A 17,479-nucleotide genomic window follows, 5' to 3' on the forward strand; every position below is an offset into this window, starting at 1 on the left:
TTCTCATAGTTTTCACTCCCAAATTTTTTTTCTCATCTTTTTTTGTCTTTATTAAACTCGAGAACACAGTGTAAAAAAAAACACTTGCTCCTGCTTACAAATGTGTACCATAGGCATAGTAAACTAGTACGTCACTGTAGACGAAGTTTCCTATTGTTATTATAAAATACTCATTGTCACTACTACGAAAATTTATAAATACTCACTGTCATTCACGAGTGTTTTAAGATACCAAAATCACAAGTTAAGGAAACCTTGATTTCAAAACATGCCTAGCAAAATAAAGATTCCTTTTTCAAACCCATAATCCAAATCTGTTCTACATTCTTACCCCTTGACAATGTCGAGGCTTAAGTTGCTGACAACATCGAGGGCTTAGGTGGGTTAAATTTAAAATGGAGGTCGCAAATTGCATTATGGCATTGATTACATGGGTTCAAATTGCACTTAACTCTTTAGATATATAAATATATAATTATAAGGGCCGTATTAATAAATTAATATAAATATTAATCTTAAAATAAAATCGTACATATTTCTAATTTAAAAGTCATATTATTTTTAACGTAACACGCTAATTGAGTTGCTTTTTTGAAATATATAAATGATAGCTACCTTACGCATCTTATAAACTTCCTTTTTAAGTATACACCAATATCCACTATACGACTAGAATCACTTTGACAAATCGGTAAACATGTTAACAAATTAGTATGATATCCATCTTGACACGTAATTTTCTTATGTGGATTCAAATAAATGCCAAAACTCACAAGTTCACTATTTTAGAAGTTGCGTTTTACATATGGAATATGTGAGCTGTCATTTACTCTTCATTTATAGTTAGGTTTGCACGTATTTCATGTTTTTTTTTAACGACAACTAAGTAACGCCGGGTACTCCGTACCCGGCTCTCATTGGCTAAAGGTAGCCCGAGCCGGCCACTAGTCCGGACGGACGGAACCCCTAGCGGTTCACCTATTGAGGGATTTACCGGATAAAACCCGACCCCTACGCCCGCCAAAAATGACACGACAGCGAGGAGCCGGTAAAACCGGGTGAGATCAGGACTCGAACCCTGGCAAGTCAGGGTCATCCCTCATATCTCCCATATAAATTGGTGATAGTGAGGTTTGAACTCCATACCTCTCACTAGTAAAGTGAGTGCTCTACCATTGAGCCACATCCAACTTATGTATTTCATGATTAAATCTATATTTCCAAAATTTGTCTAATTTTTATTAACAAGGTTTGAACCACTTTTAATATTCGGGTGAGTTACCCTGAAACGGCATGTAAAAACTCTGGTGATACAAACATGACTCACCCAAAAAATATTATTAATGAGGTAATTCACTACTTTAAGAAAAACCATTTAACAACTCTGATATTTAATAGTGTATAATTTTCCTTTTCATTTAGGATATTAACTTCAACATCCACAAATCACAAACTTATCTGTAAGGAAATAAATTTGTTAAATATTAACATTTTGAAATGACTAAAGTAAGAAATATTTGAATTTTCAAAGACTTAACTTATGACTTAATCACTTAAACACTTAAAACATACTGATATAAAGACAAATCTACCTCTTCAATGTATTTAAATCTTTATTTTAGATTGGCGTGCAAAGGCAGTTTATTTTTTGAAACAAAAATTTCATTTAAAAAACGAAGAAGGCCTCAAAACAGACCAACCCACGACCACCACTTACAACATGTACACCGGGTATTTCACCCAGTCTTTCCAATCAATCCTGTTACATTTCTTTCTATATTTTAACCATACGAACGCCAAGGACTTAACTATGGAAACAACCTCTACCACCTTCGGATCGGAGTCTTGAAACACCACCTTGTTCCTTTCTTTCCATAGAGCCCAAATAGTCACCAGGAAAATACCACGAATACGCTTCTTCTTCACAGCAGAGATATTTCTCGAGTTCGGCCAATGTAACACGTCTTCGAGAGAGCCAAAATCAGAAAGATTCAGTCTACTCCATAACAAAACTTTGGTCCACACCTCAGACGCAAACCTGCAGTCAAAAAGAATATGACTAACCGTCTCGTCTTCCAATCTGCACATCGGACAATAGTAGCAAGGCAGCACGATCTTTCTTTTGCACAACTCTACTAGCGTGGGGATCCTGCCTTTCACAATCCTCCAAACCAACATATTGACCTTAATCGGCACCCAATTAACCCAAGGAAGGCTGCTATCATTGCTGCTATACAAACTCTGCTGCATTGATTCTTTAACAGCAGCAAAAAAGAACTCCACCGGTTGGTTAAAATCCCAGAACCATCGATCTCTGCTGTCTTTAAAGCTAATCTACGATAACATAAACATAACGTCTTGCGTCTCTGAGATACCCGCCACAGTGTAAGCACCCGCAGACCAGTTTGCAGTCCAGATGTTTCGGGACCCATCAAAACAAACCCGGTTACTGACGACGCACTCTTTATCCTTCTCCACTGAAAAAAGGGATGGCCATCTAAAGAGCAAAGGAGTGTCTCCATACCATTTATCTTTCCAGAAACTGATGTTGTTTCCATTCCCCAGGTTGTACAAAAACATCTTATCTATACTGGACCCATTAATTCGGCTCTTTTCCAGCAGATTTACAATAGCCTTCCATGTCTCTGGAAGCGCTTTTTTGACCAGGAGAAATGACCATCTACCACGACCTCCATGAATACTACACACCACCCTTCTCCAAAGCCCTTCACGATTAGTTTTGAACCTCCAGGCCCATTTGACAAGTAGCGCCAAATTAACTTCGGACAATTTTGTCATCCCCAACCCTCCGTATCTCTTCGGTCTAGAAACAACATCCCAGGAGACCCAATATATCCCTTTACCATCTTTGTTACCAAACCACAAAAACTTTCGCATTAACCTCTCAATATCTTCAATCACCTCTTTCGGCGCTTTAAATAAAGAAAAGTAATAGACCGGAAGGCTCGCTAGAACCGATTTAATCAAGGTTAAGCGACCACCCATTGATAACACCTTCGCCTTCCAAGAAAGAAGTCTGCTTCTAATCGTCTCTAGGACCACGTCCCAGTGAGCCGACCGATTCATATTAGCACCGATTTTAACCCCAAGATAAATAATGAAAGGGAACTCACCAACCTTACACCCTAAAAACTCGGCTATACCATTAACATCCGAAGAAGGAATGCCCAATCCAAAGATTTTAGACTTACGAGCATTGATACGCAAACCAGAGACCAAGTGGAAGATACGTAACAAGTGATTAGTCATCAACACATTATTGTCAGACCAAGTACCCAACAAAAGCGCGTCGTCGGCATACAACATGTGAGAGATGGTCGGCCCCTCACTAGACACTTTTAAACCCTCAATATCCCCCAAAGAGCAAGCCCGCGAGATCAACTTAGACAAAGCCTCCATGACAATCAAGAATAAAAAGGGGGATAGCGGGTCACCTTGTCTGAGCCCTTTATGGCATTTAAACTCAAACGTAGGCGACCCGTTTACTAGGACTGCAGACCTAGCTGAGTACACAATACCTCTAATCCATGAAAACCATTTGACCGGGAAGCCCATTTGCTCCAGAATAGATAAAAGAAAATCCCAGCTGACATTGTCGTACGCCTTTTGGAAATCAAGCTTAAGAAGATAAGCCTTTTTTGCATACTTCTTAATCCACCCAATTAATTCGTTGAGAACAAGAGGCCCATCCAAAATATACCGCTCCTTAAGAAAAGCGGATTGCGAATCAGAAATCACATCCCCCATCACATTTTTTATCCTCTCGACAACCACCTTGGAAATGAATTTATTGATAACTCCCACAAGTTACTTAACATCTTGTTAAACTTAATAAATAATATGTTAAGAATTTATTTTAAACGACCAACATAAACCGTTTCATTCAAAAACATTAGCGATGCTAGCAACGACCAGTCTACCCTTACAAAACAACAAAAAGTAAACAAAACACCCAAAAGCCACCTTATTACACTCGAATTAAATTAGAATTAATAAAATATAGAAATGGTCACCGGCACACACGTATTACTGCGTGCCGCCAATTTGTGTGAAAATAGTTAACACGTTTAAATTTTCAAACCACTATACAACGGTTAGAATCCAAACCACCTTCTTATATAAATTGGTTTTACCACAACATCCAACTCAGTTAGTTGATCGCTTAGCATCCTTTAGCACATTTGTATCGTCTTGATTTGAAACTGTGTGAGCATGACAAAATCTCTCTTTGTCGTTGTTGAAAATCACGAGGATCCACCTTTGGTACTTTATAATAATTTCATAAATCTTAAATACTTTTTATTTACTAATATGTTAAATATTTTAATGCTATTGCAACCTATATTATTATTGTTTCCTGCAAACAAAGCTGGTAGGACTTGAATGTGGCCGTTTTATAATTTTTCCTCGTACAATCAACATTGAGCTTGACACCCTTTTCAAATGGAACGTTGCATTACCGGTATATGGGGAAAAATGTGCGGTGAACAGATAGGATAACATAAAGAAGGAGTTAAATATTGCTTGATACGAAATTGTTATATTTGTTAAAAGTGAGATGACCTGCAATGGACAATTAGATGTCTGTGTAACATGTTAATGCAAGTCATTATTGATAATTCTTTATATGCTTTATCAAAAGAAGCAGTGCAACCCTACTTTGATGGCCAACTGCAAACTCGATTATTTAAAATGTGTTTTGATGAACACCACAGCTGAGAAGATAGAATCAAAGATGAAGATGGAGTCTTTGTGTTTGCTGATGGATGGAATCAAGTTGCTAAAGACCTTCGTTTAAAACATGGCCAACATTCTTTGGTTCGTCTATAATACTAGTGATACAATTGATTTAAAAGCGTATGAAACAATGGTGTTCTAGTCAACATATCGCATCTACCACCAATTATTGAACACCAACTTGCAAAGGTCACAAACGCTAAAGATGATAATGGTTCTCAAGAAACACCTGCAGATGATTTTAATTCTCAGAATGGATATGTTGCTAACCATAAAGCCAAGTCGTCACCAGAATATTTTGCGTATATTGAGTTTACTGAAAAAATTCAGTCCTTTTTGGTAATCTTCTCTATACTTTAGTAATTACTCATTTGTATAATTACTGTTTTTTTACTTCTAATAATATTTACCATGTTATATGGTAACATTTTTTTTATTGTTTTAGCGATTGCATGCTAAAGTTTCGCGCGCTGCTAATCTTGGTAAGAGACGCGTAGTTAAGGTCAAGAATTTGCTAGGTGAAGAAAGTGTGATCCAATGCAATTAGACGTAAACTACAAGTATAAAAGGATAAATGGTTAGACGATTAAATCCTATAAACTTAGAAAAAAGAAATTAATTGGCGTACCTCCAGGTTCTAGAGAGTTGTGTGATGATTATATTTTTAATCCATAATAAGAGTCAGTTAGCAACACAGTAAATAATTCACGTGAGAAGTGGTATCTAAAATTCAATATATAGAGTTATAGCCACTACCATAGCAGTTGAAACTCTACTTCCCAACTTTGTAGAAGATAGTGAACATATTGTGTGAGTGGGTGGTTACTCATGTAAATAGGTGTAATGGGGTAGTTACAGGTGAAGAAAAAACTGTTTTTTAATCCTTATCAAACGGCCAATATTCAATCTTGGATCCTATCGGGAGGCCAGAATTGAATCCCACTTTTCTGTAACCTATTATATTAATTGGCGAAATGTTTTATTTTGTTTCGACCTTTAAATGATTAATTATCTATATCTATACTATATATAATGTATGAGAGGAGGACAAATTAAGACACTTTGGTTTTAAGGGATTCACAAATTAATTAACACATGGTACAACCTTTAATGCATGTAGGATAAGGGCAAACATGTCAACTAAAAGAAGTTATTAAATAAAGTTACAATATTGACCCCTTCACTTTGCTTAACTTTTGTAAATTATAAAAAGAGTTATAACTATGATCATTGATCTTTCACTCAGATGTGATTTTTATTATCATTTTTAACTCAACTCACCTCATCTATACTATATATAATGTATTAGAGAAAAACAAATTAAGACACTCTGATTTTAAGGGATTTACAAATTAATTATCACATGGTACAACCTTTAATGCATAGGCCGTAAGCGGCTGCGGCTTTGTTTGATAAATTAATAGTCAACCTACCATCATCCATGTTAATTTACTTTTGACTTAATAAATAGTTTGACTTATATATGAACAAGTCAAATTAATGCAATGGGCTTATGATGGAACGGTAAGGAACAAATTTAGTGTTTTATGTGAGCCAGGTTCGATTCATGTCCATATCATTTAGTTTCAGCGACATCGGATGGTGATTAGAGACTAGATGAATATGACGTTCACTAGTTGGATCCTTAAGTTGAACGTGTTTTTTCCCACCGTACGGTCGTGCCTTCGGGTGAGTGTTGGCCTTAGGTGAGGCTTTTCCCAAATCGAAAGACGAGTGTATTCCGATGTGGTGAATTTAACAGTAGCCCGTTTGAATGATTCGTTGTCCGTTAAAAAAAACATAATGTAATTAACATGTTAACACACTTAATTATCTATGTTTGCAAACGCTTTACAATAAAATACTTGGATAACGAACTAACCAAATCCTGGTAACAACCTTTTTCCAAGTGTTAAATGGGTCGCAGCTATGGGTCAAACCCGACACAAACCCGAAATTGATACGACATATGAAAATAATGTCAAATACATAAACTTTAGCACGGCACGAGTATTCAAGCTACATGAAAGTGTCACAATTAGTCTATTTATATTTTATTTATTACTTTTGCATTAGGAGAGTAAATACAAATATATACAACACGGTTATGTTTAAACTATAAAACCTTAAATGTGTTTCATTCTACATGGATTAACCCATATACGTTGACTCTTTTAAGACACGTATTTTGTACTAGATTCATGCCACATAATAATCCATCCTGTCGACTTTGCCGATACAAGTATATATATTACATTCAAAAGTAAAAAAATGGACTTGTTCTTGCCTTCTTATTATGGACTTTGAAAAAATGAAAGAAAACAAAAGATTACATTTTTTTAAAATATTTTTCAACTAACACCTTTGTCCCTTACCCCCTACCCACCCAACTTGGATAAATGTCGGTCTCATTTGTGATTTGACTCACCCCAAGCTTGACTATATATTACCTGTTTTTACAGTGGAAAACCTCAAGGTTCGTCTTTAAGTTATTGGATCAAAAGGTTAACTATAACTATGTGAATAACTAAAATATCTAACTATCTATATAATTGCCTGCCATGAAATCATACGTGTCATTATTTGGTTATCCCCTCATTCTCTAGAGCCACCAAATTGTTTGATCTTAAATGGAGGCTTCTCATGCATTTGATCCGAAATCGTGGGTATGGGTCTTACCAAACCCATATATCTCATTTATTTGTGAAACTCTTTCATATTCAAACAATAATTTTCGCGGGTCATGGGTCTCACCAACCCGGATAACCCTTAAACGGGTTATAACATCTCATTTATTTGTGAAATAACCCTTTAATCATCAAAAAATAATTTTCACGAGTTATGGGTCTTACCAAACCTAATGGCTCTCATATGGGTTATAAGATTTTATTTATTGGTAAATACTTTCATCCTCAAACCCTAATTTAATTTAACTTCATTACATGTTCCCCGTTGCTGGTCTATCGTCTCCATCGCCGTTTAACTTCCGATACTACCCGTCATCGTCAACTACATCAACGTCCCCTTTTTCATTAGACAAATATTTGTGTTCATGTTTGTTCATTTAAAAAAATCAACATGTTCGTGTTCATGTATTTTTGTTCGTTAAAAATCTAAAAAACCTATATATCTCAATTGAAAATACACAAATGCAAATAAAAATATAATAACAAACTAATATATATATATATATATATATATATTAAATTAAAACAAATTACGTTAAAAAATAAAATAAATTATCATGAAATAGCAAAACGATTAAAAACAAAAACTTAAATAAACTTCCGTAACAAGGGAGGATCAAACTAGTTTGTAATATATATGCATACTTATATAGTTAAAGTATGCACGTGATCCATTAATTAAGGCTACAAGTATATAAATATAAGAGAGTCATATTTCTTATTTCTTAGTTATACCAGTCTATGTTAAATTGAAATTACTTTAACTTACAATAAACTTTGATATGAGCCGATCAGTAAAAAAGACGAGATGGTTAACGCTAGTTTTTCATAGGTTTTTGAAAGTTGTCTTTAAAGTACTAATTCAGATTATTAGCTAGGTTGTCATTCTAATCCATTTAAATAAAAGTAATGTTTAAGACTTAGAATCTTTATGGTCTACGGTTTGAATAATGACTTAAGTGGCCTGGTTTCCTCATTGATGGTGTTATCGAATGAGTCAGACTTTTATCCTAAAAAACAATATGGATGGTTAACATCCCATTTAATGAAGGCTAGGTAAGCATTATAAAAAAGGATGGTAGTAAATTTGATAACACCGACCAATTCTTTAAATATATAGGTAATACTTCATTAACAAATTCTAAATATAGTATGTAAGTTTTACTTGATGATTTATCAATTCGTTATAAGATACATAATAGGAGAAATGACCTTTTCTACCTGTAATATTCTCCTTCTAAAAAGTCAAAATAAACTGTTAATTTTTTTTTTTGTGTGTGTGTTTTTTTTTTAAATATCACAAGTTGACTTTATTTGTTAAAACAAAATAATTCATACTTGCATGACATGACATACATATTCAACACGTTGTTCTTGGTCTAATTCAAACATGTGACGTACTGACGTGCTTCGTTTCAATATTAGGGTTATCGATCTATCATGTTTAATCTTATTTTTTTGTAATTATTTATTATTCATTAAAAATATAAATAAGTGTAATTATACATTTTAGTAAGCTAGCTACTTGGGTACTTCACATTTTCTTTTCCTTTGTTCAAGTGGTTTTGTTATGAATATAATTAGTATTGTATTAGGTTTTGATTTATATTTAAACTGTTAAATTGACATAAAATATAAGTATATATTTTTGATAAAATAAATATTCAAATTTTAGACTAAGAAGGTGTACATGCAAATACAGTATACTTTCAAGTTGAATGTTAAGCCTTAGCCGGCAACCACCTTGATTTAGTAACAGTTTAGGCTTATTTGATATCTTAACACGCAAAAGAAAATAAGCATGTTATAATAATATAATAATACAACAGAAAACTAGTATCATATTTTTATTTGTCTTAAAAAGACGTAGCATTATCACAATTCAACTTCAATAATATATATATTCATCTATTTTCCGTATTTTAAAGGTAAATTATATGTATGGAAATTTGTGACAATGTTTTGTTAGATAGCTTCAACGCGAGGACAAAACAAATTCATGGATGATGTATGTTTGATGTGGAGGAGTGAGGGAGGGCAAAAACTTGTGAGCACGGACATCATCTTTAAAGGATTGTGAGACTGGTGGACGAGAGGTGGAATTCGCCGGTAATTTTCATCTGAACAAGGAGGAAGGACGTCAGGATGAAGATGTTCATGAAAATTAGAAATGCTTTTATAAACTTCATTAATTACACATCTAACTCACATACCCAAAACATATTTAACATATTTAACATCTTTAAGTGATTGTATTTTGGGTTGCATATATAGATCACAAGGTATGTGTACTTTGTTTGCTTCCGAACATAAGAAAATGTTTCTTCTTTTTCCTTTTTTTTCATGTGACCCATTTTAGTAAACAAGTTAAAGGATTTGATGTGGATATTATAATGGTTTTCAATCAAGTTGTAAACGGGCCATTCACGAAGACATTTAAATTATTTTTATAACTTTGCAATAATGCGTTACTTAAAAAAACATAAATCAAACTTTTTTAAAGTAGCCTTAAATTTTTCCGATACATTTGATTAGTTTTATTGAAATTTACTTGATATACTTAAAAATTTTCCGATACATATGTTGCGATGACTGTAAACCAAAGTCAAGGAAATATTTATAGAATTGTAATTTACATGTTTGCTTAAAGTATTATAATTGTTTATATAACATGAACCCATTATTTATCTTGTTATATATATATATATATATGTTTTTTTATTTTATTTTTTGATATTTTTTATCAATCCGTGTATCACACGGGTTCTAACCTAGTATAATATACATGTGAAACTCCACGAACCGACTTTGCAAGGGGTCCAACACCATAAATGCTAAATAATGCTCAAACATGTTAATAGTATAGTTAGTTGGTTGGTGGGTTTTTTTTTTTTTTTTTTTTGTGGTGTTAGTTTATTACAATTACAATTGTTGTTATATTTATTTGTTAGGCTTCTTGTTTATTGATATACATATGTTTGGGCTCTAACTGAAATGGATATCATTCATCAGGTTATGGCTGTGTACTTGTATATGAGAATTTATTTCTTGTTAACCAAGTTCGGGTTAGCTTATATATACATCAACGTCCGACTTATGGTTGTGTATGATAACTTATTGTAAAGGTTTTGAGTTATATTTCTTAGTATAATAAGTGGGTTCTCTAAATATTGTGTGATTGTTTATATCACGTGGACTTTAATTATTTGGGCTGGTTGGTTGTAAGGGTTAAACGAATTAGTGAGTCGACTTCTTCAATCAAACAAGTTGACTGGCCGGCATGTATCACTATACTAAATGCGACCCGTTTACTTAACAAACTAGTAATATATTGCTACACAATCATTACTTCATTAGTGTTATATGTTTGACTCCTAAATTAGGTTTGAAACAAAATAAACAGTTCAATCCAAGACTCCACACAGCACGTATGAAGACAACAAACATCTAACTAAGCTATTGCATTTCAAAACAGATAAGTTTCACACATTTATTGTTTTAAACAGCATAACTTTTCTTTTCTTTCAATGAAGTGAAAACAGCTTGAAAGATTTATTATCAAACACAACAAAACTCATACTCAATGAGCAACAACTACATAAGTAAATCATGAGAGTGTCAATCTTCAATCAATCACATAAACCGAGTTTTGTGACATTGCTATAACATTGCGTTAATCAAACGTCAACAGGGAAAGGATTGACGCCACCTTGTAGCAATTCTCTTAGAGCATGAAACATGGGTTCGGGCAGGTTGTTTAAGTCATACCATTCCCAACCCTCACACTGATCGGTTTTGATGTTTTGAGGCACTTGGTTTGGGTTTGCTAATTGTGCAAATATAAGTAGCATCAATGTGTGTCTCATTGTAAACGATATTGTTTGTTTTTAACGTTTCAATATTCTTGATGTCTAGTCCCGTTTCCTCCTTCACTTCTCTTACAGCACATTCCTCCAAACTTTCACCTGCATTATTTCAAGAAATGAGAAAAATTTTCATTACAAGTTAAAGTAAACAAAATGTCTATTTAAGCGGTTTTCCCCCCAAAATGTCTACTGCAAATCCAGTCGGCCCGCCAACTTGATAATCATGACCTGGCGACATTTTCAAACAGGAATATTTTTCCACGCGTCAAGAAAATCTTAGTGGAAACCATAAAAATCTAGATGTATGTCAAAAAATCTCTAAGGCAACCAAAAAAAGTCTCGTTGAAAGACGTGATAAATCTCGTTAGAAGTGGAAATGAATCCCGTCAGGAGACAAAGAGAATATTCCTTAGAACGCCTAAAAATCTTGTCAGACTGATGATTTTTTCCCATAATTTGTGCGTCTCAACAGGATATTGACATGTGGCATGACCTATATGAAGAAAAAACTAGGGGTTCAACTGGATTGGTGTGGACAATTCGAAAGTACTCCATTCAAATGAACAAAATATTTATTTTGATTAGTCAAATAAACATTTTCCTTATTTTCCCTTTAGTTTCAAACAAATTACAAAACTATAACCGGTAAACATTTCGTTACATATATCCTAGCTCCCTAAGCTCAAATGACAATATAATCATCAAGACATGTAATACAGTAGACAAACTAATTAACAGTGTACTTAAGAGCTGACCGAACTCAAGGTGGCCGTTGGGGAGCATATGGGTGTTGGCGCCAACAGAGACAGAGCTGCGACGCCCAGAGGATCTTATTATCCTTTAATATAAACACTAAAACCCCAACTTCTGGTGCATGTGACATCTTTTTGTTCTTGGTATTTATTGCTCCACAATTTGAACTTTAAACTTTGAGGTGGACACGAAGCATGCCTAAGAAAATGAAGAACTTTGTTAATAGTTAAAACCCCTAATTCCCTAAAATCTTGATTAATGCAGGTAGTCTTGTAACTACAGTCTTAATGACTGTAATTAATAAAATAAGATAATTTTTTTCAATTGTGGCTTGTAGGATTAAGGGGAGACATGTTATCATTACACCATATATGTCTACTGTGGCGCAACTCATAAGTTTTAATATCGATTTATTAAACTTGATTTGAGTACAATAAAACTAATCTACACACAATAGATACAAATTTGTATAACATGAGTTTAGATGCATAAGTTAGTTCATACTGATTTTGACACTACATGGTTAACTCAACCAATAACATCATTAAGGAGGAAACCCATCACTGTGGGTAAACCCCCTTGAGTCAGAATGCAAACTTGAGACCTTAAGATCTCCAGCCTTACTATCACCTCTACGACATTGGACCATAACGCTAACTGCATATAACTTAGTTTGTTATGTACATATCATCTTTCTACTTTTAAGTATAAAAATAGTATTTGATCCCACAAGTTGGAGCGGGGTGGGGGGGGGGGGGGGGGGTAAACTATCAATTTACACATCCACTTCACTCAAAAACATGAAGGCACCACCACCACTACCTTCGGTCATCATCCCCTTGCATGCGCCCAGTAACTTTTGTGAACCAATAAGAAAACCGAACTAAAAGCATATATGATAACGCTGAAACATGGACGATGGGCCATATTGAACAAAAACGTCAACAAAACAATAAATAGATAACAACATTCTTTAAAGACAACAAATCAAAATAAAAAAAAATCCGAAAGAACATAAAAAGACTAAGGGGGGAAAAGTATGTTTAGTAAAGTTTAAAGATTGCAACGTAACTCTTACAAAATCTAGGGACAACAACGTGAATTTGATTAAAACTAAGTATAGTTATTTGTTCTTTATATTTAAAAAAAAACATTAAAAAGTTTAGGTACAACAACATGAATTTGATTAAAGTTAGGTGGAGTTATTTGAACATTATATTTACAAAAAAATAAACACATTAAAACCAAACAATCTAAGAGTGGATCTTGAGACCTACAACTTCACTACAAACAAATTTGCCACAAGACCAATCCAACTATTTGTTCAAAAGTTTATTTACGTGTGTATATATATATATATTAAAATAATTGTTGTTGAAAAGAAGAATAAAAGTAACCATAGGGGCTTGCTCTAATGGCCAGAAACATGATGAATGACCCGGATGTTCTGGGTTCGAATCATGATTTCGACCGGATTTTACCAAAGCATTAAAACCTGTCGTGCCTTCGGGCGGGGTGAGCCAACTGGGTTTTACTAAGAATGTCAAGCCAAACTCGGAAGCCAGCGTGGATCCCGATCATGTCAACATAGTTGGCCTAAGTGGGGTGGCGGGGCGCGACGTGTTCGCGCAATGAGATAACTTAATTATGAAAGTCACTGTTTGAAAAAAAAAATACATGACATCCACTAATTGATAGTGCATGCAAAAAAAGAGAGAATTAATAGCTTTATACAAAAGATGAAGCAAGCTTACCACTTATGATGCACATGAAATTGTAAACATGTAAATTTTGTAATCTAGTTTATAGAGCACTAGCAACTTGATTATTGATATAACCTAACCTATGTTGCATTGTCTTCACCATGTGATCAATAACTGCTATAACAATTTGCAACATCTATATGATACATAGTCAAATCTGGCACCCATATAATAATTTAAATATATCTCTACTATATGTAAAGCATAAGTTAGGGACCAATTTTAAGAGGTACCTAACTTGTTGCTTATTATACAACATGTTATGCATAGATTTGCGGTTACTTTAGACCATGAGTAGTCATAAAGCCTCACATCCAGGCATTATGCGACATGTGACGCCTAGTCAGAGTTATGGTTTTATACAAACATAGAGTGTAGTCATAAAGCCTCCATAATGCCTCAAAATCCATTATTTTTTTATTATTTTTTTGCCTATAACCTGCGTTATGTACAAAACGCACAAAAAAAAGCTAAAATGCGGGGGGGGGGGGGGGGGTGTGCTCCCGGCGTTTTAGCACATAACGCCTCCACAACTTTGCCACTACGGGTGGTCTTAGTTTCTTACATAATAGTTTCAATTTTAGTTATCTAACTTTAATAAATTTTTATTAATTTATAGAATAGTTACACATCTACCCCTTATTTAAAACAAACTACCTCCACGACTTTTAAACGCTCATAACTTTTTCACACGTTAATACCTTTTTAAGAAAATTATTCTATAAAAACGAACATTTTATTCTCTTTAATTTGAGTATGATATTGCTAGAGTTTATTAATTTAAAATAATTAACATTTACGTGATACCGGTTTGTAACAATGGGTTCGGTCAGGCAGTTCGAATCATGGGTCAAAATAAATTAGAGTCGGAACATGTCAATACAAAAGGTGGTTAATTTAGTTAGGGTCGGGATGCATTCAGGTCAAAAGTGTATCGGGTCGAAACGGGTTTCAAGTTAAAACGGTGTCTGGTCGAGTTGTGTTTCGGTTCAAAATGGGTTGGTTTGAAAATCGATTTATTTGAAATTGTTGTACATTTTAGGCATCAGTTTCATGATGACATTGTTTACACGTGTCCAACACCACGTAACGAGCATTACCCAACCTTGGTAAGCGCCCAACACCACGTAATGCACAAGTAATCAACGTGAGTTACACACATGATGTCGGCTAAGCATGTTTAGTGCATGTAACATGCATTCAGGTGTCGGTTATGCGTGTTCAACTGTCAGTTACACACATACTAGCTTTGCACGTGTTACGCGTCCAATTTCGAGTCACGAACACACCGTCATGGAGTTGCGCACGTACTTTGCTGCATAGCGCGAACACCTGACTAGTAGATAGTAAATGAGGACCTATACCTATATTTAATGCTATAACTAGTTCAAAAAAACGCAGTAAACAATTACTCCCTACAATATTTTCAAAAAGATTGAGCTCCTTAATTTTCCTCGACTAAAATGTGATGGTTGATAACTTGATATATCAAATAAAAAAATGTGAATATTTAAGAACCGAACAACAAAACACCTAATAAAAAATTAAAACTTAAAAACCAAGAACAAATTCAAAAAAATCGTTGAACTAGTTAGACATGCTAGAATGATACCCTAGAACCGACCCTAATGTTAAAAGACGGTTAGAGTACTAGATGGGGTTTGTTTCCGTGAACCGATTGTTAGTGTCGGACCCTTTTGTTTGATATGTGATGGCTTTAAATAGGAAAATTACCGGGTTTTCATTGCAATTTGTAGAAAACAACAACATAATCGTAAGTAACAACGTGATCATTATGATCCTTGCTAATTAGTATCAACCAACATGTACATGTATGAAGACCGCAAACATCTAACTAAACTACCGCATTTGAAAACAAATACGTGTCACATATTATTTTAAACAACATAATTTTTTCGTCTTCTTTAAAAATTTTGTAGTATGTTTCAGTTAAGTAAAAACAACTTGAAAGATTTAGTTATTAAACACAACTAAACTCCCACTCATTGGGCAACAACTATATAGTGAGACATTTAGGTGATGTTTGTTTTTGCTTCAAACATCTTCAGGAGAGTAATGTCTGCAGGCGCGCAGACAATCAGCTGTGAAGACAGTTTGTTTTTTTAAAAGAATAAGATCTGCAAACAGCTTATAACTTCTTAAAACAAAAGCTATTGAAACATGCTTCAAACGTCTTCATCCTCCACAACCGGTCGTCCAGCCCTTCCAACCCTAGCCACCGCCTCCGTCGCTCCTCCACTCGCCGGCAGCCATCGCCACCGCCTCTGCTCCTCCAGGTACACTCCTTCTCTTCCTCTCTCCCTTGGTTCCGGTCGCCATAACCACCGCCATACCGCCTCCTGCTCTCTCCCTTGGTTCGGTCGCCATACCGCCGCCATAACCACCGTTCGACCACCTCCGTCGACCCCCCGCTGCTTCATCATTAAACCGTTCGACCACCGCCGTTCGACCACCTCGTTCTGGTGGTTGTGTTTTGGGCTGATTTGGTCTGCTTATATAAATTGAAAGAGTCGAGAAGTTTTATCGTGATTCATACAATCCGTTCAGTTTCTCTCTCAAACATCAATTTTGTTCATCTTCTGTTAATTTAGGGTTTTGATTCTTGAATCCGTTTGTTTTCCAGTTTTAGTCTTTATGATTGTTGTAATCAGTAGATAGATTCTAGTGTACCAGATGTGCTATAAGTGTGTATTTTAGAGTTTGATTGTCTGGTTGTTTTTGTTTGAGAGTTGTTGAAGATTTATGAAATTGGTAGTAGTTTTCAGAGATATATGGCAAGATTGGTAGTAGTTTTCAGAGAAGTCAACATATATAAATGATTTCTTTTATTTTGGTCCATAAACTTTCGTCTTTAGGAAAATACATTTTAAGAAAAAAGAGTGTGTCGGTTTATGGTATTTGACCCAAACCACCTTTGATTTGTTTTTGTTAAGCCATTTGTTTTTGTTATGGTATTTGAGTATTGTGAACCCATGATTGTTTTTGTTATGCTATTTGAGTATTGTGAACAAATGATTGTTAAGAATATATATAATTGTAGATGGAAACTAATGATGGTCGACAACAATGGACGGATGACGCAATTAAATGTTTATTAGAAACATGTCTTGAAGAAATTGGGCGGGTAGGTAGAAATGGACAAAGCTTGCGCAGAGAGTCTTGGGTTATATTAGGAAAGAAACTCAAGGAACAATTTCACATGGATTTGAGTCAAAAGCAAATTAGAAATGCTTTTGATACCATGAAATCAAAATATGTAGGATGGTGTTATTTGCGAAACAAGACTGGAAATCTTTACAACCCAGAAACAAACATGTTCACTTTAACGCCTCAGGAATGGGAAGATTTTAAGAAGGTGTATATTTCTTTATGTTTTTAGTATTGTGTTATATTTTAGAGTGAAAAGTATAAATTATAGTCCATATTATTGTGTTATATTTTAGTTTAAATTATATTTACATATTTTCAGTTTATGCAGACAGTATCAACTTATAAAAACAAACAGTCTTATTATTTCAGCTTACAGAGCTTCAGACCACATCTTCAGCTGCAGACATAAAAACAGATGAAATCAGCTTACAGACAGTTTATGTCTGCAAAAACAAGCAACACCTTAATCAATCACATAAAA

The 17,479-nt window shown here is 34.4% G+C and overlaps 1 protein-coding gene across 1 annotated transcript; it reads right to left on the reverse strand.

The window, feature by feature from the left end:
* Positions 1-1,713: 1,713 nt before the first annotated feature.
* LOC143574104 (uncharacterized) lies at positions 1,714-2,250 on the reverse strand. The gene has a single exon (XM_077058819.1). The coding sequence runs from the start codon at positions 2,248-2,250 to the stop codon at positions 1,714-1,716; it is 537 nt and encodes a 178-aa protein (XP_076914934.1).
* Between the last annotated feature and the right edge of the window lie 15,229 nt (positions 2,251-17,479).

The sequence above is a fragment of the Bidens hawaiensis genome, unplaced genomic scaffold, assembly GCF_021521415.1.
Source record: "Bidens hawaiensis isolate Kalapana, Puna unplaced genomic scaffold, B.hawaiensis_p1.1 tig00026850_1, whole genome shotgun sequence".
Classification (NCBI taxonomy): domain Eukaryota; kingdom Viridiplantae; phylum Streptophyta; class Magnoliopsida; order Asterales; family Asteraceae; genus Bidens; species Bidens hawaiensis.

Bases quoted from the DNA above. Each gene is read 5' to 3' on its own strand.
- LOC143574104 (XM_077058819.1), bottom strand. From the start codon at position 2,250: ATGCAGCAGAGTTTGTATAGCAGCAATGATAGCAGCCTTCCTTGGGTT.